This window comes from Aquarana catesbeiana, linkage group LG01 (assembly GCF_042186555.1).
Source record: "Aquarana catesbeiana isolate 2022-GZ linkage group LG01, ASM4218655v1, whole genome shotgun sequence".
In the NCBI taxonomy this organism is placed as follows: domain Eukaryota; kingdom Metazoa; phylum Chordata; class Amphibia; order Anura; family Ranidae; genus Aquarana; species Aquarana catesbeiana.
Genome location: NC_133324.1, coordinates 71,662,689 through 71,688,548, shown reverse-complemented (window position 1 = coordinate 71,688,548; position 25,860 = coordinate 71,662,689). Strand labels below are relative to the sequence as shown.

At 46.5% G+C, this 25,860-nt stretch overlaps 2 protein-coding genes across 3 annotated transcripts in view; one reads left to right on the top strand and one right to left on the bottom strand.

The window, feature by feature from the left end:
* The window catches only part of WDR7 (WD repeat domain 7), a 586,970-nt gene extending 576,899 nt beyond the window's left edge, over positions 1-10,071 (bottom strand). For both annotated transcript variants that reach the window (XM_073620215.1, XM_073620224.1), the window contains exon 1: positions 9,777-10,071. The gene's annotated coding sequence lies outside the window, so the exon portion shown is untranslated. The remainder of the gene's footprint in view (positions 1-9,776) is intronic.
* A 4,347-nt stretch (positions 10,072-14,418) lies between these two features.
* Positions 14,419-25,860, top strand: part of TXNL1 (thioredoxin like 1) — a 39,952-nt gene continuing 28,510 nt past the window's right edge. The window contains exon 1 of the mRNA XM_073620203.1: positions 14,419-14,625. Coding sequence (XP_073476304.1) covers positions 14,528-14,625 — 98 coding nt within the window. The 5' untranslated portion in view covers positions 14,419-14,527. The remainder of the gene's footprint in view (positions 14,626-25,860) is intronic.

The following is a 25,860-nucleotide window of genomic DNA, read 5'->3' as shown; positions in this document are numbered from 1 at the left end:
AATCTGAATTAAAATAAAAAAAAAAACGCAGAGGGTTAAAAAACAGTTGCATTTAATAAATCTAAATCAGCGCAGCCTATTTCCTTGCTCAGTGGCTGTCAGTGATCATATAATACATAACAGGACTATGAATCTATTAGGACGAACTGAAACGCTGCCTGCTGCAGATAACATTTCAAAGTATTGATCGATATATTAAAAGAGTCAAACAGTCATCTGGGTGATGTTATGATATTAAACCACTTCCACCTCTAATCAACAGACAGATTTGCCCTGAAATACATTCTCGTACAGACGCTCCCTAAGGGGCCCCGTCATTTAAAAAGGAAGCAACAAGATCGCTAAAAGACGTGGTCTAACTAGTCCAATTAAAGTCGAATATTGCATTCAAATAAGGAGCAGGTAAAATGTATAAAAATATAACAAATTAAAGTAAACCTGGAAACAGACAGATAGGGAGTCTGAGATTTCGGGGTGGGGGTTGCAGTTTAAGGATGTCGTTTTATCGCAGCAGGCCTGCAGGGGGAATTAATGATATAGTAGTACTGTATTATGGTCCATTTCAGCAAATCAAGATGACCTCAAGATCCCAAACCTGGAAGATGCCAGGGGAGAAGAGGTTTGTGCCAGTGAGGGGACTTATTGCCGCTTGAGGGGAGATAAGTATTGGAGGGTTGAGTTCAGCTTGGACCATTTTAACCATGTATATATATCACCTGGCCAGTGCCCCTGGAAGCTGGAAACCACTTTAGTAGACTCTGCTACTCCAGTGATCTCCACTTGCTTGCTGGTACCAAGCCAAGAGGCTGCCCTGCTGTATTCTGAAAAAAAAAAAAAATCATCTGCTTTCCACAGGCGCCATTTAGAGAATGCTTTGCATTGAAAGCATTCTCCAATTAGGTGAAGAAAGTTGCATTACCACCCCACCTATCCAGGGTCGACCAATCACAAGACACTTAGTATTCATTTGGGAAAATGCAAAGCATTCTCTGAATGTCACCTATGCGGAGTGTCCAACCTTCTGTGTCCACAATGTAGCAACTTGGCACAGGACCAGCAAACAAGTAGAGATCTCTGGAGTAGCGGTGTCTACTTCAGTGATTTCCAGCTTTCTGGGTCATCAGCTATGTATGGTATTATTTAAAGTGGGTATAGAAAGGATCACCCCCTTTAAAATAATCACATTTTGTTGCTTTGCAGCCTGAAATGAAGACAGATACAGTTTTTTGTTTTATCCAGCTGTAGTCACTCAGTGCAACTTATAACATCCAAGTGAAAGATATAACACCATGTGAGAAAAAAAAAAAAAATGAGGAGGAGGATGAGGAGGATGAGGAGGATGAGGAGGATGAGGAGGCTGAGGAGGCTGAGGAGGATGAGGAGGATGAGGAGGCTGAGGAGGCTGAGGAGGATGAGGAGGAGATATTTTTTTTACTTTTTGCTATAATCAATATCCCAAAAAAATTAAAAAATTAAAAATGTCTTCATCAGTTTAGGCCAATATGTATTCTTCTACATATTTTTGATAGAAATAAAATCGCAATAAGCAATTGGTTTGTGCAAAAGTTATAGTGTCTACTTAATAGGGGATATATTTATAGCATTTTTTTTTTTTTACTAGTAATGGCAGCGATCAGCGATTTTTAGCAGGATTGCGGCAGACAGATCGGACACTTCACTCTTTTTTGAGACCGGGGACATTTATACAGCGACCAGAGCTAAAAATAGCCACGGCTTACTGTATAAAGTTCACTGGCAGAGAAGGGGTTAACACTAGGGGGCAATCAAGGGGTTAAATGTGTTCCTTGGGAGGTGTTTAACTGTGGGGGGGAGGGGACTGACTGGGGAGTACAGAGCGAGATCGCTGTTCCTGATCACTTCTGCATTAAAAATCCTGCTTGCTTGTAATTTTATTTTTGTAAAGTTCCACTTTAAAGCTGAAATTCAGGTATGATATTTATTGCACAGTTACATTGGTCCAACTTGGCACAATGCAATTTTGAGGAGCTGCTGGGGAAGCAGAAAAATCGCTGTAGTAGTTGGCACTACTACAATGATCGCTGCAATTTTCTGGGCCCTTTGCCAGGCGGCTTTCCCACTGCACACTGACCTCAAGGGATTGCTCGCTGGGCACTAACGCCATTTACAGAAGGCCTTGTATTTTATTTTGTTTTCAATCAATACAAGGTATCTTCTGATTTGACGAATTGGAGTGCATAGGTGGTGTTCTCATGACCCCCACCTCATCCCACCACAGAGCAGCTTACTTTCATTGGAAAAAAATACAAGGCATCCTGAAAATGTCATCAGTGCCAAGTGACCCCCCTGTGGTCAATGTGTGCAGCTGCTCAGCACAGGACCTGGAATATATCACTGTAGTAGTGGCAACTACTACAGTGATTGTCAGTTTCCACCACAGTCCCTCAGGAATGAGATTGTGTGTAAATCTCAAGACTGAATGATCAGAAAAATCCTTTGGCACATAAAAAAGTGCCCTTGGCTATATTTGCAGATGAAATGCATATAGCCATTTGCCTGAAGTTTAAAAATTAAATTGGATCTTCATCCTCAAATTTAAAGTTCCCTTCTCTACACACAGAGCGCAATTTTTACGCATAAAAAAAAAAAAAATTCAGGCCCACCCCCTTTCCCCCCATGCATGTCACTCGCCAAGCAAATGACCTTCATTATGTCTGCTATGCCACCTGGGATGGGGTGGGCCTAGCGACACATCATGGTGAGGCCTGGCGGCCGAATCTGGAAGAGCCGGCGGACCTCCTGATGGCGTCACATAAAAAGATGGTGGCGCCGGACCGAGCAGGGGCAGAATTCTGTGCAGATTCTACAGAATATCGCTGGATCCGCTGGGCATGAGAGTATCTGAAATTGTTTTAACCCGGGGAATGGAGTGGGGAGGGTGGAGATCTATATTTTAGCTTTAAAACGGTAGTAAACTGCCAGGAAAAAAAACAACAACAACGGGCCCCACTAGCACATTATGACAGACTAAGACTTGCTTGTAAAGTGGATCCCTCCCACAGATCACTGGCGCTGCCATCTTCACCCCGCCTTCCTTCCGGGTTCATGGGCTCTGGCTGTAAGAATGGCCGGGGCCACGATGATGTCACTTCTACGCATGCACGCAGAATTCATGGGCTCTGGCATGGTATGCCATCCCTTCAGAGCGCATGCACCAGTGACGTCACCTGTTGCATGTTGCGTGAATTTCTCCAAACAGTGCAAGCCTTATTATAGGCTTACCTGTAGGTACAAGTACAAAAGTGGAGCTAAATTCCCCTTTGCCCCCGTTCACACCGGTGTGGCTTTGAAAATGCGCTACTTCAGCGTGATTTCAAAGCCGCACATTAGTGCGATTTGCACTGCCGATTTCATTGCAGCTTGTGACGTCATACAAAAGAAATCTATGAAAGTTGCAACAAATTTGGCAAAAAAGTAGTTGCAGCTGTTTGAACGGTTCCACTGTTGACAATGGAGTGCGACTTTATCAGGCGATTTGGGACTGTCAAATCGTATGACAAATCGCACCATGTGAATGAGGGCCGAATATGTTAATGGTATATAAATAACAATTAAAAAAAGAATAAAAAATACCTGATAAAATATTATAACATAATAACAGTAAAATGTAGTAATAATACCCGGTTGTCAAAAGTACACTTGCTGTCTAGTTCCCTGCGTAGCACATGAAATGTTGTTGGTTACATTAGTCCATACCAGTGTTTCTCAACCTTTTTTCAGTCAAGGCACCTTTTAAAAATGATGCACAATCTTGAGGTACCCCAATCTAAAAATGTAAAATACTAAACTAATAGTTTTACATAAAAGCAGCAACACCTGCAAATATAAGACACCCAAATTTAGAGGTGATTTAGTTTTCCAAAGCAAAACACACCCTTTGCACACTGCTACCGACTAGTATTCCAATGTTTCTCTTCTCCCTCAGTTTCTTCCTAACTCAGCTAATGTGACCCCCAACGCTGATGGAGAGGGGCCAACAAAGATGTTGTGCAGGGGCCCGACTGACGTCCTCCTTATCAAACTGAGACTTCATTGGATGTTAGGACACCAGCGGCTGGAAGGTTGTAATGATGCACAATGAAAACTTGTGGCTTTATGTAACTAAAACAGTAGGATTGATTCACCCATTGGCTAGTATACAATTTTGGCCCAGTTTTTAGGCATTTTGCCGAGGCACCCCTGAAGACACCAGAAGGCACCCTGGGTGGAAAGGGCTGCACTGTACTACATTTGCTCTCCATGGTCAGTGGAAGTTTTCCTACCTGCTCTGCAGCAAACACACAGGGAGGACTCCGATGTTATCACAAACCAAAACACTCAAACTCAACTGCACACAATATTTTAAAACTAAAACAAACATGACACGAGGTGATAAAATGGTGAACTGCTGGACTAAACCAGCAACAGTTCATATAAACACAAATGCCGCGTACACACGAGCGGAATGTCTGACAGAAAAAGTCAGACGGAAGCTTTTCATCCTCTATTCCGATCGTGTGTATGCCTCATCTGACTTTTTTTTTTTCGAAAATTCTAACAGATCTAGAAATGGAACACGCTTTAAATATTTACGACAGAACTTCCTTTTTCTAGTCCCGTTGTACATTACCGCGTTCTGGATGGTCAGACTTTGGTGTGACCGTGTGTAGGCAAGACCGCTTGAGCGGAATTCAGTCGGAGTTCTGTCAGAGAAACCTTTGGAGTTTATTCTGACGGCAAAACGGTCGTGTGTACAGGGCATAAGACTAAAGTTATGAGCCATCTGCTTTTCCATTAAAAATCGCAGCATTAGAAACTGTGATTTGCAGCATATTTTCCTCATTTATTTTTAGGTTCAAGAGAATTAAAAACATTTTAAAAAAATTTAATTTTATACAATTTTTTTTGTATGCATTGTTGATACTGGATCGTCCTTCCCTTCCAACCACTTAATCTGGTTTGTTTTTTTTCCCCGATTTGTATCGGTTACCTGTAACCCTAATAAAAACTGATATAGAGATATTGAGTGTGTCAGAGAGACTCACAAAAGTGAGTACACCCCTCAAATTTTTGTAAATATTTTATTATATCTTTTCATGTGACAACACTGAAAAAATGACACTTTGCTACAATGTAAAGTAGTGAGTGTACAGCTTGTATAACAGTGTAAATTTGCTGTCCCCTCAATATAACTCAACACACAGCCATTAATGTCTAAACCGCTGGCAACAAAAGTGAGTACACCCCTAAGTGAAAATGTCTAAATTGGGACCATAGTGTCAATATTTTGTGTGACCACCATTATTTTCCAAAACTGCCTTAACCCTCATGGGCATGGAGTTCACCAGAGCTTCACAGGTTGCCACTGGAGTCCTCTTCCACTCCTCCATGATGACATCACGGAGCTGGTGGATGTTAGAGACCTTGCGCTCCTCCACCTTCCGTTTGAGGATGTCCCACAGATGCTCAATAGGGTTTAGGTCTGGAGACATGCTTGGCCAGTCCATCACCTTTACCCTCGGCTTCTTTAGCAAATAACTCAACACAGCCATTAATGTCTAAACCGCTGGCAATAAATGAGAGTACACCCCTAAGTGATGTAGCAAAGTCCCAGGCCTCTTCCTGTCTAATGAGAACCTCCAGGGCCAGAGATAGTTGACATCCTTCTGTATATGGTGGGTTGCGTGGCATAGTGGGTGTAATACAAGGTAAATTGATTGGGCACCAGACACTTCTTGAATGCAAAAGAGAGTTTATTTCTCTTAAACTTTTGGGGGAGAGAGGGTTAGGGCCAGGACACCCCTAGGTTGTTGCAAGATTAATAGACAGACTCAGTCTTCAAGAGGAGGACAGCCATGCAGGGAAAGGCCTCCAGCAAGAAGCCACATCTGCACGTGCAGGAATATTGTCTCCTATGGCAACAGTCTTTAACAGTTCCTAACACAAAGTGTAACAGTTCCTTCGCTTCCACTACAATCACTCCTTGTAGTTTTTCAGCCCACTGAGCTTCCAATCTCTCTCACTAGACGATTCACTGCCACTGAATCCCTTGAGCTCCTCCAATCTTCACTTCATGGTAGTATCTTCCTCAAGCGTCACCCCCGCTTCTCTGCTGGGTCCCTGGCTTGGCACTCAAGATACTTCTCAAGCTTCCCCCCACTGGCCTGCTCGGTTCCTGGCTTGACACACAAAGCTGCTCTGCAAGCGTCACCTCCGCTGGCTGGGTCCCTGGCTTGATACCCACTGAAGTTTCCCAACACCATCCCCGGTTGGTAAGAATACTGCTCTGGAACTTGCTTCAGCTACTCACTGTGGTCCCTGGTAATAAGGTGGACAATCCCTTAGTGGCGACAGCTTCCCCTCTACCTCCGACCACGACAGGTTCTCCAGCCGGCAGAACCTTTACTGTTGGTTGGACCGCAATTCCAACCCTACACTGCTCTCTCTTGCTTCTGGATAGGCCCTCAGACAGATGTGCCTGGGATAGGCCCAAACTGCGGCCTAGCAGCCCAGGCAGTACAACACACTTCCACCCAGACAGCCATCCAGGTGGCACAGAACAACGATCGCCTGACTCCACCCAAATATATAGGTTCTCCAAGCAGGCCAAGGGATTTAAGAAAACCCCTGCCCATTGGCTGAGGTACGCCATATACCCATAATCCGACCTTGCATTGCCCTTCTCATATCTAGTACCACCAAGTACCCAGCCACCTAGTGGTAAAAGAAAGAAGTGCAGCAATTATAGACTTATGTCCCGTACACACGGTCGGACATTGATCGGACATTCCGACAATAAAATCCATGGATTTTTTCCGACGGATGTTGGCTCAAACTTGTCTTGCATACACACGGTCACACAAAGTTGTCGGAAAATCCGATCGTTCTAAACGTGGTGATGTAAAACACGTACGTCGGGACTATAAACGGGGCAGTAGCCAATAGCTTTCGTCTCTTTATTCTGAGCATGCGTGGCACTTTGTGTGTCGGATTTGTGTACACACGATCGGAATTTCCGACAACGGATTTTGACGTCGGAAAATTTTATAGCCTGCTCTCAAACTTTGTGTGTCAGAAATTCCGATGGAAAATGTGTGATGGAGCCTACACACGGTCGGAATTTCCGACAAGGTCCTATCACACATTTTCCGTCGGAAAATCCGACCGTGTGTATGGGGCATTAGAGTGAAATCAATTGATCCTCAACAATTAGCCAAGGTAGCTATACCTGGCAGGTAAATTTAGGAGCAAACCCTGCCTAAACACCAGGGTGCTACATCGAAAATGTCCAATTTGGGCCTAAAGTGTCAATATTTTGTGTGGCCACCATTATTTTCCAGCACTGCCTTAACCCTTTTGGACATGGAGTTCACCAGAGCTTCACAGGTTGCCACTGGAGTCCTCTTCTACTCCTCCACAACATTGCGGTGCTGGTGGATGTTGCGCTCCAATCATCAAAATAAGGGCATATTATAGTCCTGGATAAATGAATAAGATCAAGGTCCACAGCAAGTCCTAAATGAGCATTAGAAAAAAACTACAACAGATCCGGAATGCTTATTCACTCATTAAGACAGCTGTCTGCACCATAGCTTTCTCTACTGCTATTTAGCCAGGCTACTTGTTCTGAAATCCTCCAATGGTATGTTTCAGTCATGCAACCAAAAAGGAAAGCATCATTGTACAATGATCCAAAAACACTGTATCCATCTCCTCACTAAACATAAGTGAATCCACTCACATGTGATAAGAAATGACAGCGCATATAAACAGTCAGCCGCTCACCGCGATCTCTCTCCTCGTACTGCATACACTGTAACGAACAGGCACATTGGATGACGTCACTGGCTCCTACCGACGCGTTGCATCACATCACGTGACTTTATCAAGGGTCACCAAATTTAACACACCTGCTCCCCATTCACACCTGAGACCTTGCAATACTAACGAGTCACATGACACCAGGGAGGAAAAATGGCTAATTCGGCCCAATTTGGACATTTTCACTTAGGGGTGTACTCACTTGTGTTGCCAATGATTTAGACATTAATGGGCGTGTGTTGAGTTATTTTGAGAGGACAGCAAATTTACACTGTTATACAAGCTGTACACTCACTACTTTACATTGTAGCAAAGTGACATTTCTTCAGTGTTGTCACATGAAAAGATAGAATAAAATATTTACAAAAAAGTGTGATGCAGCTTGCTACTTGCCACCAGATGCAGCTTGCCACTAGATTCTGAGTCCTCCATGCTGCTGTATCGTCAAAGCCACTGCTAGAAGTCCGGGGTCAGCACTGGTGATATTGTCTCCGCCGCCATTTTTGCAAAGAGCCGCTCTCGTGGAGGCCGAGGGGAACAAACAAGAGGCGGAGCCTGGGCGGCAATGGAAGCGGCTGCCAATAGAAATGGAGCTACCACCAACACCCCCCTCCCGCCGCCTGGCCCACAACCCGGGCTCCGCCTCTTGCGCTCACTTGTCACCAGAGATGCAGCTTGCCACTAGATTCTGAGACCTCCATGCTGCTATATTGTCAAGGCCACTGCTAGAGGTCCGGGTTCAGCACTGGTGATATTGTCTCCGCCGCCATTTTTGCAAAGAGCCGCTCTCGTGGAGGCCGAGGGGAACAAACAAGAGGCGGAGCCTGGGCGGCAATGGAAGCGGCTGCCAATAGAAATGGAGCTACCACCAACACCCCCCTCCCGCCGCCTGGCCCACAACCCGGGCTCCGCCTCTTGCGCTCACTTGTCACCAGGGATGCAGCTTGCCACTAGATTCTGAGACCTCCATGCTGCTATATTGTCAAGGCCACTGCTAGAGGTCCGGGTTCAGCACTGGTGATATTGTCTCCGCCGCCATTTTTGCAAAGAGATGCTCTCGTGGAGGCCAAGGGGAACAAACAAGAGGCGGAGCCCAGGTGGCAATGAAAGCGGCTGCCAATAGAAATGGAGCTACCACCAACCCCCCCCCCCCCCCGCTCCGCGGCCTAGCCCACAACCCGGGCTTCGCCTCTTGTTTCTTCTCCGCCTCTTCTCCTCAAGGAGAGCTGCTCTTTACAAAATATGCATATGGCATATTATTTTGACAAAATGTAATCTCAGAGTAATCTTTGTCTGGTATGATGTCTCTTTGGCTAACCCATAGAGTTTTGGCAATCCTTTGTCACGTATTAAAAGGCTTTTGGCAAAACAGAGGTTTTTTTTTATACCGTATAATTCAGAGATGCACCACAGAAAATTGTGCTTTCCGCATTTTGCCGGTAAAGAAAAGTGCCGACGACGGTGCCGAAAACGCACCCGATCCCCCCCCCCCCCCGGTTTTACTGTGCTTATGGTGATTTTCATAGGTCATGTGACTCAAAAAACACATAAATAAAAAAAATCTAAAGTTTTAATCGGGAATCTGACAAAAGCGGTCCTGCAGGGCAAGCTGAAGTATTAGATTGTAAGCTCCTCTGGTTTGGCTGGTTCTGTGTACATTGTATAACACATTCGCATGATTTATAAATACCAGGAATAAAAGTTTGTATCTGGCAGGTGGCAACCCCAAAGCACAACAGAGACTCCAAACCCAATCATTGCACACACACCACCATTCATGGTGTCCTAGGTATGGTTCTCTGAGGACAGCTTCTCTTTAGGTCAGTGCCACCTCTCCATGTTCTGTAAAGCTCCCCCCATGACAGGTTCTCTTTACACACCAATGACCCCCCCCCCCCATCCTCAGATATGATGACCCAGAGAACAGTCACACTCACCTCCTGCACTCCTCTCCCCCAAGCTTTGGACCTCTCACCGAACCCCCCTGCTCTCCCAGCACACCAGCTGACTGTTCCTATGGCGACAGCGCCCCACTTTACGGCATCTGTCGTCCTTCCACAAAAACCAGGGCAGGATAGACAGTCACATGAACCAGCTTCCGGGCACTGAGAAACCCAGCTGGTGATAACAAACATGCACGTGTCAATAAAGTTTATCGCACACACACAAAAAAAAAAAAGATCCCGGAAGCCGAAAGAACAACCATTGGGCGTGTTTTCTTGACGCCTTCGTCTTCCCGTCAATGTCAAGCGTTTCATTGGTTAGAATTCACAGACGTCTGACGTCGTGGTTGTTGGATATAAAGTCATAAAAGGGCGCCCGCTGGTTAATGGCTAGTCATTGCTTAGGATAGGAAAAAAGCCGCCATTTTGGTTACTGGCAAATTACATTTTCAGTTCAAATAAAAGTAAATAATAAAGTTTTTTTTTTTGTAGGACTGGAATTGTCTGTAAAGACTAATACTAGAAAATAAAATGATGACATGGTGACTTATTATATTAGAAAAGCTATATGCAAGTATAGGGCTGAACCTTACTTACCTGGTACGTCTGTTAAAAATTTCAGGGAGCAAAGTGTATATATGTTTGGATTTCAGGCTAAAATGTGTATTTATTGGAGAATAAAGATATCCGTGTGCTGCCGTGTAACGTGTATGCGTGGAGATGTAGAGGGGGGGCATTAACGCACACACATATGCGTCCCCCGTAGGGTTGCCACCTCATCCCTTTAAAACCAAACACATATGAATTACACAGGTTCTGAGGCTGATTAGGGTAGTAATGAAACTCACTCGGTGCCTTATCTGCTTTAAATTAGCCTCAGAACCTGTGAAATTCATATGTGTTCGGGTTTAAAGGGATGAGGTGGCAACTCTAGTCCCCCGACAACCAAGGGAGCGCACTCCCACCACAGAGGAATCTAACCACTTCAGCCCCGAGCCTCTTTTTGAGATTTGTTGTTTACAAGTTAAAATCATTTTTTATTAGCTAGAAATTTACTTAGGAACCCCAAACATTATACATTTTTTTCCAGACACCCTAGAAAATAAAATGGCGGTCGTTGCAATACTTTATGTCACATTGTATTTGCGCAGTGGTCTTACAAGCACAATTTCTTAAAAAATAAGACAACAGTAAAGTTAGCCCAATTTTTTTCTATATTGTGAAAGATGATGTTACACCGAGTAAATTGATAGCCAACGTGTCGCGCTTCAAAATTGCGCCCGCTCGTGGAATGCATACCTCTCAACTTTTTGAGATGGAAATGAGGGACACCTATCAGCAAAAGTATGCAGGCATAGGAGACACCCCCTGCCACGCCCCCTTAAAGGAGAATTGTACAAAAAAACAAGATTGGTTAAACCAACAAGGGCTTTTTTACCACTACTATTCCTTTATATTGTCTTTTGCAAAAATGCAAATGCAGCAATTTAGAAATTGGATGAAAGGTTTGGCGCTGGAAAACACTTTTTGATAGATAAACAGTGCATTATATATACACATCTATATAGATCAGACCAAAATGAGGGACAAATGAGGAGTAATGAGGGACAAGGGGACATTGCTTCAAATCAGGGACAGTCCCTCGAAATCAGGGACAGTTGGGAGCTATGCATATGCGTCCCCCGACAACCAAGGGAGCGCACCCCCACCACAGAGGTCTCTAGCCACTTCAGCCCCGAGACTCTTTTTAAGATTTGTTGTTTACAAGTTAAAATCATTTTTTTTTTTGGTAGAAAATTACTTAGAACCCTCAAACATTATTTTTTATTTTTTCCAGACACCCTAGAGAATAAAATAGCAGTCGTTACAATACTTTATGTCACACTGTATTTGTGCAGCGGTCTTACAAGCACAATTTCTTAAAAAATAAGACAACAGTAAAGTTAGCCCAATTTTTTTCTATGTTGTGAAAGATGATGTTACGCCGAGTAAATTGATACCCAACATCTCGCGCTTCAAAATTGCGCCCGCTCGTGGAATGGCGACAAACTTTAGCCCTTAAAAATCTCCATTGGCGACGTTTAAAAATTTCTACGTTACCAGTTTTGAGTTACAGAGGAGGACTTCAGCTAGAATTATTGCTCTCCCACTAATGATTGTGGGGCGATACCTCACACCTTTTTCCTATGCGGGCGCGACTTACGTACGCATTCGCTTCTGCGCGCAAGCTCAGCGGGACGGGGCGCTTTAAAAAAATATGTTTTTCTTAATTATTTGACTTTTTTGATTTTTACACTGTCCTTTTAAAAAAAAAAAATGTTTGGGTCACTTTTATTCCTATGACAAGGAATGTAAACATCCCTTGTAATAGAAAAAAAGCAGGACAGTACCTCTTTAATGTGAGATCTGGGGTCAAAAAGACCTCAGAGTTAACATTTAGACTTAAATGCAATAAAAAAAAATTATAAAAAATTAAATGTCATTTTTTTTTTTGCAAAAAATAAATAAATTCCCCTTTAAGACCATCGGGCGGAAGTGACATTTGACGTCGCTTCCGCCCTCCAATGCTATGGAGCCGAGAGGGGGCCATCATTCCCTCACTCGGCATCCAGGCTGTGATGGGATCAGACGCGATCTTCTCCGCCACTAGCGATAAGTGGTGGAGACGACTGGAACGTGGCGGGAGGGGCCCTCCCGCCTCGATAAAAGTGATCTCTCGGTGAATCCCCCACAGAGACCACTTTTTCACGCCATCTGTGAAAATACTGGGGTTATGGCAGCTAGCTGCTGCTATAACCCCGGTATTTAATGTCAAAGTACCGATGTACAGGTACGCCAATTTGCGTGAATGATTGGGAACTGGTGGGACAGGCTCCTAAACACATGACCAATGTGATTGGCTGTCACAGAATGCAGCATCAATGGGACTGAGCACCTGGATGTGGGACTGTCCCGGCAAATCCGGTTGTTGTGGATGCCATTGTTTTCCAAGGAGAATTGCCATTGACACTATTTAACCCCTTCCCCCACCCCTTTAAGTTCACCCCATCACCAAGCCACAAACACCCACTTAAAGGGGTGGGGGGAGGGGTTAAATAGTGTCAATGGCAATTCTCCTTGTAAAACAATGGCATCTACACCAACCGGATTTGCCGGGACAGTCCCACATCCAGGTGCTCAGTCCCATTGATGCTGCATTCCAAGATTACAGCATTGCCCTTATTTGATTTACTGAGCATGCAACCCAAAACACTTTATTTTTCCATATTGGATGGAGTAATGCCGCAATGCCGCGTACACACGAGCGAACTGGTCCAACGGTCTATCTGACGAACTTTCGGCGGACTGCCAACGGACTTTCCTAACGAACGGACTTGCCTACACACCAAAGTCCGACGGATTTGTACGTGATGACGTACACCGGACTAAAAGAAGGAAGTTGGTAGCCGGTAGCCAATAGCTGCCCTAGCGTCGCTTTAAGTCCGTCGGACTAGCATACAGACGAGCAGATTTTTCGACCGGACTCAAATCCGTCGGAAAGATTTGAAACATGTTTTATTTCTAGGTCCGTCTGACTTTTGGGGGAAGAAAGTCCGCTGGAGCCCACACACGATCGAATTGTCTGACGGAGTCCGGTCCGCCAGACCAAGTCTTCTGGAAAGTGAAGCTATCCACCATACATGATCCCACAATGCCTGACTCTTGATTGGCCAGTGAAGCCATCCACCCTACAGGATGCCATTCCTGATTGGTAAGTAAGGCTATCCACTCTCTATGGAGCCACAATTCCCAACTTACAATTGTCAGTGAAGCTATCCACCCTACATGACCCCATAATGCATGACTCTTGATTGGTCAGTGAAGCCATCCACCATACATGACCCCACAATGCGTGACTCTTTATTGGTCAGTGAAGCCATCCACCATACATGACCCCATAATGCGTGACTCTTGATTGGTCAGTGAAGCCATCCACCATACATGACCCCACAATGCGTGACTCTTGATTGGTCAGTGAAGCCATCCACCCTACATGACCCCATAATGCGTGACTCTTGATTGGTCAGTGAAGCCATCCACCCTACATGACCCCATAATGCGTGACTCTTGATTGGTCAGTGAAGCCATCCACCATACAGGTGATTGGCAAGTTAGGCTATCCACTCTATACGGAGCCACAATTGCAGACTCCTAATTGGTCAGTGAAGCTATCCACTCTACATAGGGCTACAATTGCTGGCTTTGGGTTGGTTGGTGAAGCTTTCCTCCATACATGACACCATTCCTGATTGGTCAGGAGGTCCATGGGGCACAATTCCTGGCTCCTGATTTGCCAATAAAGCTATCCATCCAACGATAAGATAAAAAATGTTTGAGCTGCATCAAATCTTGGATGAAAATGTAGAATGTGTTACTAGTAAGAGATTTATCTGTTTATTTATACAAATTTCCTAAGAAAAACAGTCTTTAATGCACATCTTAGTGACAACAGGTGCTCTTTGAATGAGGCCAGCACTAGTAATAAAAAACCGAAACTCATAGCGCCAGCTCCTTACAATATGTTTGTCTTATGATCATCAAGGAATAAGGCGCATGTCACTTCCGGGCCAACAGGTGCTTTGCCAGGAAGAAGTATGGCGGCGGGAGCGTTTCCGGGTCACATGGCCCGGTGTCGTTGTGGGCGGAGAGGAGAGCAGGGCCCGGCGTGACGCGGCAGAAACAAGAGGAGTGCGGCGACCGGCAACATGGTGGGAGTGAAAGTCATCGGAGGAGACGGAGAGTTCCAACCCGAGCTGAGCGCCGCCGGGTCCAGGCTGAGTGTGGTCAAATTCACCATGAGAGGGTGAGGGGCACCGCCTGTCTGTATTCATATTACCGGCCTGATATCTGTATTCGTATTACCGGCCTGATATCTGTATTCGTATTACCGGCCACCATATCTGTACTCGTATTACCGGCCACCATATCTGTACTCGTATTACCGGCCACGATATCTGTACTCGTATTACCGGCCACGATATCTGTACTCGTATTACCGGCCACCATATCTGTACTCGTATTATTACCGGCCACCATATCTGTACTCGTATTACCGGCCACGATATCTGTACTCGTATTACCGGCCACGACATCTGTACTCATGCTGCCCTGTTTAAAGAGCCTGATAATGTACTCCCAACTACTGATCTCTGTACAGAGCCCGCCCTCACACTGCACTACTGACCTATAATGGCTGTGGGCAGGGCAGCCTACGTACAGAGATCGGGCTTATTTTGTGGATCAGTAGTGGGAGCACAGCATCGGACTTACTGCGCTTCTACTACTGATCCACGTACTAAGTTGATGCTGCGCTCCTACCGCTGAGCCCGATACTGCGATAGTACGTGGATCAGTAGTAGGAGTGCAGTAGCGGGCTTAGTACGTGGATCAATGTTTGGAGCGCAGTATCGGGCTCAGTACGTGGATCAGTGGTAGGAGCGCAGTATCGGGCTCAGTACGTGGATCAGTGGTAGGAGCGCAGTGTCGGGCTCAGTACGTGGATCAGTGGTAGGAGCGCAGTATCGGGGTCAGTACGTGGATCAGTGGTAGGAGCGCAGCATCGGGCTCAGTACGTGGATCAGTGGTAGGAGCACAGTATCGGGCTTAGTATGTGGATCAGTGTTTGGAGCGCAGTATCGAGATCAGTGGTAGGAGCGCAGCATTGGACTTTAGTAGGTGATCAGTGGTAGGAGCGCAGCATTGGGCTCAGTACATGGATCAGTGCTTGGAGCGCAGTATCAGGCTTAGTACGTGGATCAGTGGTTGGAGCGCAGTATCGGACTTAGTACCTGGATCAGTAGTAGGAGTGCAGTATCGGGCTCAGTACGTGGATCAGTGGTAGGAGCACAGTATCGGGCTTAATATGTGGATCAGTGTTTGGAGCGCAGTATCGAGATCAGTGGTAGGAGCGCAGTATCGGGCTCAGTACGTGGATCAGTGCTTGGAGCGCAGTATCAGGCTTAGTACGTGGATCAGTGGTTGGAGCGCAGTATCGGACTTAGTACCTGGATCAGTAGTAGGAGTGCAGTATCGGGCTCAGTACATGGATCAGTGGTAGGAGCACAGTATCGGGCTTAATATGTGGATCAGTGTTTGGAGCGCAGTATCGAGATCAGTGGTAGGAGCGCAGTATCGGGCTCAGTACGTGGATCAGTGGTAGGAGCGCAGCATCGGACTTTAGTACGTGAACAGTGGTAGGAGCGCAGTATCAGGCTCAGTATGTGGATCAGTGGTAGGAGCACAGTATCGGGCTTAATATGTGGATCAGTGTTTGGAGCGCAGTATCGAGATCAGTGGTAGGAGCGCAGTATCGGGCTCAGTACGTGGATCAGTGGTAGGAGCGCAGCATCGGACTTTAGTACGTGAACAGTGGTAGGAGCGCAGTATCGGGCTCAGTACGTGGATCAGTGGTAGGAGCGCAGTGTCGGGCTCAGTACGTGGATCAGTGGTAGGAGCGCAGTATCGGGCTCAGTACGTGGATCAGTGGTAGGAGCGCAGCATCGGGCTCAGTACGTGGATCAGTGGTAGGAGCACAGTATCGGGCTTAGTATGTGGATCAGTGTTTGGAGCGCAGTATCGAGATCAGTGGTAGGAGCGCAGCATTGGACTTTAGTAGGTGATCAGTGGTAGGAGCGCAGCATTGGGCTCAGTACATGGATCAGTGCTTGGAGCGCAGTATCAGGCTTAGTACGTGGATCAGTGGTTGGAGCGCAGTATCGGACTTAGTACCTGGATCAGTAGTAGGAGTGCAGTATCGGGCTCAGTACGTGGATCAGTGGTAGGAGCACAGTATCGGGCTTAATATGTGGATCAGTGTTTGGAGCGCAGTATCGAGATCAGTGGTAGGAGCGCAGTATCGGGCTCAGTACGTGGATCAGTGCTTGGAGCGCAGTATCAGGCTTAGTACGTGGATCAGTGGTTGGAGCGCAGTATCGGACTTAGTACCTGGATCAGTAGTAGGAGTGCAGTATCGGGCTCAGTACATGGATCAGTGGTAGGAGCACAGTATCGGGCTTAATATGTGGATCAGTGTTTGGAGCGCAGTATCGAGATCAGTGGTAGGAGCGCAGTATCGGGCTCAGTACGTGGATCAGTGGTAGGAGCGCAGCATCGGACTTTAGTACGTGAACAGTGGTAGGAGCGCAGTATCAGGCTCAGTATGTGGATCAGTGGTAGGAGCACAGTATCGGGCTTAATATGTGGATCAGTGTTTGGAGCGCAGTATCGAGATCAGTGGTAGGAGCGCAGTATCGGGCTCAGTACGTGGATCAGTGGTAGGAGCGCAGCATCGGACTTTAGTACGTGAACAGTGGTAGGAGCGCAGTATCGGGCTTAGTACATGGATCAGTGGTTGGAGCGCAGTATCGGGCTTAGTACGTGGTTCAGTGGTTGGAGCGCAGTTTTGGGCTTAGTACATGGATCAGTAGTAGGAGTGCAGTAGCGGGCTTAGTACGTGGATCAGTGGTTGGAGCGCAGTATTGGACTTAGTACATGAATCAGTAGTAGGAGTGCAGTAGCGGGCTTAGTGCGTGGATCAGTAGTAGGAGTGCAGTAGCGGGCTTAGTACGTGGATCAGTGGTTGGAGCGCAGTATTGGACTTAGTACATGAATCAGTAGTAGGAGTGCAGTATCGGGCTTAGTGCGTGGATCAGTAGTAGGAGTGCAGTAGCGGGCTTAGTACGTGGATCAGTGGTTGGAGCGCAGTATTGGACTTAGTACATGAATCAGTAGTAGGAGTGCAGTAGCGGGCTTAGTACGTGGATCAGTAGTAGGAGTGCAGTAGCGGGCTTAGTACGTGGATCAGTGGTTGGAGCGCAGTATCGGACTTAGTACATGGATCAGTAGTAGGAGTGCAGTAGCGGGCTTAGTACGTGGATCAGTGGTTGGAGCGCAGTATCGGGCTTAGTACGTGGTTCAGTGGTTGGAGCGCAGTTTCGGGCTTAGTGCGTGGATCAGTAGTAGGAGTGCAGTAGCGGGCTTAGTACGTGGATCAGTGGTTGGAGCGCAGTATTGGACTTAGTACATGAATCAGTAGTAGGAGTGCATTAGCGGGCTTAGTACGTGGATCAGTAGTAGGAGTGCAGTAGCGGGCTTAGTACGTGGATCAGTAGTAGGAGTGCAGTAGCGGGCTTAGTGCGTGGATCAGTAGTAGGAGTGCAGTAGCGGGCTTAGTACGTGGATCAGTGGTTGGAGCGCAGTATTGGACTTAGTACATGAATCAGTAGTAGGAGTGCATTAGCGGGCTTAGTACGTGGATCAGTAGTAGGAGTGCAGTAGCGGGCTTAGTACGTGGATCAGTAGTAGGAGTGCAGTAGCGGGCTTAGTACGTGGATCAGTAGTAGGAGTGCAGTAGCGGGCTTAGTACGTGGATCAGTGGTTGGAGCGCAGTATCGGACTTAGTACATGGATCAGTAGTAGGAGTGCAGTAGCGGGCTTAGTACGTGGATCAGTGGTTGGAGCGCAGTATCGGGCTTAGATCTCTACTGTTCCGATACCCTCCACGCTTTACACTTCATGCCCACAGGTACAATCATTACTTCCCTCTTTCAACCCCACTACTATAGACAAGGTTGTTAAACTACTTGGTAATGTCTGCCTTGCCACCTGCCCTCTGGATGCTGTTCCCTAGCAAATGCTACGTTCACCCTCTGGCTTTATGCTACACTCTCTAACCCACATCTTCATTCTCTCCCTCTCTTCTGGCATCTTCCCCCAACTCTCTAAAACATGCACTTGTCAGACCCATACTTAAAAAGCCCTCACTGGACCCATCCAATCTTAACAACCTACGCCCCATCTCCTTGCTCCCCTTCTTATCCAAACTCCTCGAACATCTGGTCTACAACCGACTGAGCGTCCACCTCGCTGATAATAGCCTTCTTGATCCCCTTCAGTCTGAATTTCGTCCTCAACACACCACAGAAACTGCTCTCCTAAAACTAACAAATGATCTACTAACGGCCAAAACCAATCGACACTATTCTGTACTCCTACTCCTGGACCTCTCTGCTGCCTTTGATACGGTTGACCACCCCCTCCTCCTCAAAAAAAACTCCACGACTTTGGTCTCCGTGACTGTACCTTTCGCTGGTTCTCTTCCTACTTATCCAACCGCACCTTTAGTGTTTCTTACAACTCTACTTCCTCCTCTCCTCATCCTTTCTCTGTTGGGGTCCCCCCAAGGTTCTGTTCTTGGATCTCTCCTATTTTCAATCTACACCACCTCTGTGGGTCAACTTTCAATACCATCTCTAAGCTGATGACACCCAAATCTATTTCTCTACCCCTCAGCTCACTCCCTCTGTCTCCTCACATATCACTAATTTACTATCAGATATATCAGTCTGGATGTCACTCCACTTCCTCAAACTCAATCTACCCAAAACTGAACTTATAATTTTTCCTCCCCCATATGCCCCTTCCCCTGATCTCTCTGTCAAAATCGATGGCACAACTATCAGCCCATCCTCACATGCCAAGGTTCTAGGTGTAGTCCTAGACTCTGAACTCTCCTTCAAGCAACACATCCAATCACTGTCCAAATCCTGCCGCCTCAACCTCCTCAACATCTCCAAAATACTCCCCTTTCTAACCAAGGACACAACAAAGCTCTTAATTCACTCGCTGGTCATCTCTCACCTCGACTACTGCAACTCCCTTCTCATTGGCTTACCTCTACATAGTCTATCACCTCTTCAATCCATCATGAATGCTACTGCCAGACTCATCCACCTTACCAATCGCTCTGTATCTGCTACCCCTCTCTGTCAATCCCTCCACTGGTTTCTGCTCGGCCAAAGATTTAAATTCAAAATTCTAACAACTACGTACAAAGCCATCCACAATTTCGCCCCCAGCTACATCACTAGCCTAGTCTCTAAATACCAACCTACTCGTTCTCTTCGTTCCTCTTAAGACCTCCTGCTCTTTAGCTCCTTCGTCACCTCCAGGACTTTTCCAAGGCCTCTCCAGTCCTATGGAATGTCCTACCCCAATCTGTCTGCTTATCTCCTACTTTATTAGCTTTTAGAAGATCCCTGAAAACCCTTCTCTTCAGAGAAGCCTACCCTACCCCCACCTAACAACTGTATTTTCATTTTCTCCATCAGCTCATCCCCCACAGTTATTACCTTTTTTTTGTTTCCACTTGACGCTCCCTTCTAGATTGTAAGCTCTAATGATCAGGGCACTCTGATCCCTCCTGTATTGTAAGTGTACTGTCTGCCCTCATGTTGTAAAGCGCTGCGCAAACTGTTGGCGCTATATAAATCTTGTATAATAATAATAATAATACGTGGATCAGTGGTAGAAGTGCAGCATCAGGCTTAGTACATGGATCAGTAGTAGGAACCTACAGCCGTGACCAAAAGTTTTGAGAATTACACAAATATTCATTTTCACAAAGTCTGCTGCCTCGGTTTTTATGATGGCAATTTGCATATACTCCAGAATGTTATAAAGAGTGATCAGATTAATTGCAAAGTCCCTCTTTGCCATGAAATTTAAGTTAATCCCATAAAAAACATTTCCACTGCATTTGTGAAAGAGGCTTCAGGGCGCTCAAGAAAGCCCAGCAAGTGCCAGGACCGTCTTACAGTTAATTCAGCTGCGGGATTGGGGCACTACCAGTGCAAAGCTGGCTCAGGAATGACAGCAGACAGGTGTGAGTACATCTACATGAACAGTGAGGAGAAGACTTTTGGAGGATGGCCTGGTGTCAAGAAGGGCAGCAAAGAAGCCACTTATCCACAGGAAAAACATCAGGGACAGACTGATATTCTGCAAAAGGTACAGGGATTGGACTGCTGAGGACTGGGGTAAAGTCATCTTCTCTGAGGGCTCCCCTTTCCAATTTGTTTGGGGCATTTGGGGAAAAAAAAAACCTGTCCAGAGAAGAAAAGGTGAGCGCTACCATCAGTCCTGTGTCATGCCAACAGTAAAGCATCCTGAGACCATTTATGTGTGAGGTTGCTTCTCAGCCAAGGGAGTGGGCTCACTCACAATTCTGCCCAAGGACACCATGAATAAAGAATGGTACAAAAACATCCTCCAAGAGCAACTTCTCCCAACCATCCAAAAACAGTTTGGTGAGGAACAATGCGTTTTCCAGCATGATGGAGCACCTTGCCATATAGCAAAAGTGATAACTAAGTGGCTTGGGGAACAAAACATCATAGCTTTGAGTCCATGGCCAGGAAACTCCCCAGACCTTAATCCCATTGAGAACTTGTGGTCAATAAAGAGGCGGGTGAACAAAAAAACCTCCACAAATTCTGTCAAACAACAAGCAATAATGGGCTGCCATCATTCAGGATGTGGCCCAGCAGTTAATTGACAGCGTGCCAAGAATTGCAGAGGTCTTGAAAAAGAAGGGTCAAACCTGCAAATTTTGTCTCTTTTCATAAACTTAACCACTTGCTTACAGGGCACCTAAACCCCCCCCTCCTGCCCAGACCAATTTTTAGCTTTCAGCACTGTCACAGTTTGAATGACAATTGCGCAGTCATGCAACACTGTACTCAAATTAAATTTTTTATCTTTTTTTTTTTTTTTTTTTTTTTTTCAAACAGATCTTTCTTTTGGTGGTATTTAATCACCACTTAGGTTTTTATTTTTTTGCTAAACAAAAAAAAAGACAGAAATAAAACAAAAAAAGTTTCATAGTTTGTTTTAAAATTTTGCAAACAGCTAATTTTTCCTCCTTCATTGATATTTGCTGATGGGCACAGATAAGGCGGCACTGGTAGGTGGCATTGATGGGCAGCATTGGTGACGAGGCACTGATTGGTGACACTGTGGGCACTGGTAGGCGGCACTGTTGTACACTGGCAGGTGGCTCAGATGACTCTGCAGAGGCTCTCCACGATTGGGACTGATGTCCCCCTCACAGCCACCGGTGATCGGCTTTTTATTTAATTTAATTTTTCTCCTCACGCTATCAGCGCGAGGAGAAAAAAATAACCAATTACCGGCTCTGTTTACATCACATGATCAGCTGTCATTAGCTGACAGCTGATCATGTGGTAAGGGGTCCGGATCGACCCCTCACTCCGATCTGTGATCAGCCGAGTCTCATAGACTTCCTGATCACAGGGCGCACAGACCGCTCAATAGATGTCCTCCCGGCAAAGTAGGTCCGCGCTGTAGCCATCATTCGGCTATAGCGCAGACGGGAAGAGGTTAACGTAATTGTCAAAGCCTTTGACACTTATAAAATGCTTGTAATTATACTTCAGTAACATCTGACAAAGATCTAAAAACACTGAAGCAGCAGACTTTGTAAAAATGAATATTTGTGTCGTTCTCAACTTTTGGCCACAGCTGTAGTATCGGGCTTTGTACATTGATCAGTAGTGGGGATACAACTCACAGGGGGAGATTTACTAAAGCTGGAACCCAGAGAATCGGGCACAGCTGTACATAGTAACCAATCAGCTGCTAGGTGTTCTGTTATGGTTTATGATGTTTCTTTTGGTTTTAATCTCTGGAATACACTCCCCCCCACCCCCCCCAGTAGTGAATTACTGTATTTATCAGCGTATAACACGCACCTTAACTTTTAAGAGGGAAGTTTCAGAAAAAAAAATACATTTTAAAAAAAGGTTCAGTGCTCTGCAGATTGATCTATGCTCATATGCAGCCTCTAATATGCCCATGGTTGCAGCCTGTTTAGTGCCCATGGTTGCAGCCTGTTTAGTGCCCATGGTTGCAGCCTGTTTAGTGCCCATGGTTGCAGCCTGTTTAGTGCCCATGGTTGCAGCCTGTTTAGTGCCCATGGTTGCAGCCTGTTTAGTGCCCATGGTTGCAGCCTGTTTAGTGCCCATGGTTGCAGCCTGTTTAGTGCCCATGGTTGCAGCCTGTTTAGTGCCCATGGTTGCAGCCTCTAACATGCCCATGGTTGCAGCCTCTAACATGCCCATGGTTGCAGCCTCTAACATGCCCATGGTTGCAGCCTCTAACATGCCCATGGTTGCAGCCTCTAACATGCCCATGGTTGCAGCCTCTAACATGCCCATGGTTGCAGCCTCTAACATGCCCATGGTTGCAGCCTCTAACATGCCCATGGTTGCAGCCTCTAACATGCCCATGGTTGCAGCCTCTAACATGCCCATGGTTGCAGCCTCTATGGTATACATCTGCAGACTTGCCTTTGCAGATGATTGTAGCTGCGCCAGTGCTGGAGGCCCCCCTAGTACTATATCTTGATCCAGCAATGTGCATGAGAGCAGCTGCTGTCCTGACTTTCTGCCTCCTCATTGGCTTAGAGACAGCAGCGGGAGCCAGTGGTTGCCACTGCTGTGAATCGCGGGCAGTGAGAAGGGGCCAGGCCCTTGGGGGGTGTATGTGTCTTATGGACACAAAGCGGGGCTTGGAAGTGAGCGCACGAGTGCCCCCTATAGCAAGCGGCTTGCTATGGGGGGGGGGGTTGGGCAGAGCGCCAACTGGGGGTTCCGAGAAGGGGAGGAACGGGGCTGCCCTGTGCAAAATCCTTGTACAGAGCAGGTAAGTATGACATGTTTGTTCTTCCTTTTATTGTATTTAAAAAAAAAAAAAAATAATATTTTATAAATTAAACCTAAACCTTTATCACGTTAAATATCCACACTTTACTGTTCCACAGGTTTTCCACTGTGAATGTATTACCAGCAGGAATTAAACATACGAGGTGTGACAATTTAATTCCTGGAATGGACTGTAAAAATAGAATATCAAATATATTCAAAAGATTAGATGAAATATGAAGTTTATATTCTTTCTGATCTTCTTCTGTCAAGATTCAAGACCCCATCTTTGCAGAAATCGTTCTCTCTCCCAAATCCTCCATTAGAATCTGCCGCACTGTTTGCCTGTTCATGTTAAAGTGGTTGTACACCCTGTACAACCACTTTTACCTACAGATGAGCCTATATTATGGCTTATCTGTAGGTGCTTAAAATATCTCCTAAACCTCCACGATTTAGGAGATATTTACTAAAAAGACGAGCGTCGATTGACTGACGCATGCGCCCTTTAGAAAGGGCACATCCTGCCGTTTCTAATAGGGGCATGCCATGACTGGCGGCTCCCGCCAGTCACAGAGCCGGAGTTCGTGGCCCCGGAAGGAAGAGGGGCGAAGATGGAAGCTCCCTGCTCATGGGGACAACAGCATGGGCTTTGGTGTCAGGTAAGTGACATATAATGGGCTAGTATGAGATGCATACTAGCCCTTTATGCTTTACCCTTGCAGGGATCTAAAGAGGAAGTAAAACCCACCAGGGTTTACTTCCTCATTAAATTCTTCTGCCATCGTTCAAACGCTCAATCTTTGATCTGAGCATACAAAGGTTCGCACTCTGTCCACATTTGTATCCCTCTTTTGTGTTTTTGGTTGCCCACTTCTTGCGTCATGGTGGACCTCTTCCCGCCCCTCCTTAAACCACCTATGCCAGTGATGGCGAACCATTTTAAGCCCGAGTGCCCAAACAGCGACACAAAACCAACTTTATTTCAAAGTGCCAACATGGAATTAAACCTACTAGGGGCTCTGTACAGAGGATGGGACTGATCATCCCTCTGAATGAGCCCTAAGACCAAAAGTGTACGATTATGCCCCTTTTGTGCTTTTTCGCTGAGCGTTACGCTCAGAATGCAGGGATCGGAGATGCGCTGTGCTCAGAATGCAGGGATCGGAGATGCGCTGTGCTCAGAATGCAGGGATCGGAGATGCGCTGTGCTCAGAATGCAGGGATCGGAGATGCGCTGTGCTCAGAATGCAGGGATCGGAGATGCGCTGTGCTCAGAATGCAGGGATCGGAGATGCGCTGTGCTCAGAATGCAGGGATCGGAGATGCGCTGTGCTCAGAATGCAGGGATCGGAGATGCGCTGTGCTCAGAATGCAGGGATCGGAGATGCGCTGTGCTCAGAATGCAGGGATCGGAGATGCGCTGTGCTCAGAATGCAGGGATCGGAGATGCGCTGTGCTCAGAATGCAGGGATCGGAGATGCGCTGTGCTCAGAATGCAGGGATCGGGGGTAATGTGAAGGCCAATAGAGGACACTGCTATGGGGATGGCCCTTCCCAAAGCAGTGTCCTCTGGCCCCTTCACATACCCACCACATACACAGCAGTGTCCTCTGCGCCCCCTTTCCCCCATAGCACTGTTCTACCTGTGTATGTGCAGCCAGAGTCCTCCACGTTGTCATGCTTTAGCGCCCGCCACCCGAGCCCCTGCACAGGAAGCCGCTCTCCTATTGGCTTCAAAGTCCAGGAAGGGAGGAGTCATTCTTCTCTTCCTGTGTATTGCGGCGCTGCTTACAGAGACAGACACTCCGTGTCCTTCCCACTGGGCTGTCCTCAGTGCATGGAGGGAGCGTTTTGCTTACATCTGCCACCCCGCTGCCTGATCGATCGCACTGATGATAGGAAGGGAACCGACTCCTCCGCGCCTGCACCGTCAGTGCAAGAGGCTACCTTACTGGGGGATTCCCTCCCCTATCCTGGCAGCGCGCTGCATGCCCCTAGAGAGGGCTCGGTGTGCCAGCTGTGGCACGGGTGCCATAGGTTCGCCATCACTGACCTATGCCATTCACAAACACTTGATTTCTCGAGGGAATGTTCACCATAAGCTTACGCTGTAACAGAGCTAAAGTTTCACTCGCACTTTTGTCAATTTTCATGTAAAATTTGATGTCCACCTGCTGATTGCTCTCACTCACTTTCTGCCAACCGCACAACACACGCGTGGTATTTCTTCTACTACTCTGTAAAGACTGAGTCACCTGGTCTGTGACCCTGGCAAGTGCGAGTCATGTCAGAACACACTCGAGTGCGAATGGCCGTGCGACTCCGTAGTGCAATGCTAAGGAATTCCAGGAATTAAATTGTCACACCTCCGTATATTGTGTATCTTATGATTTACAGTTTGGTGTTTTAAAGCTGTGCACGGCAATCCCAGTGTAATGTCACTTTGCTGCATTAGGTGAGTTGAAGTGTCTGGGCATCACGGGTCTGTGAATCACCGCTGCTCATCTCCAATTTTAGTCTAATCCTTAATGAGC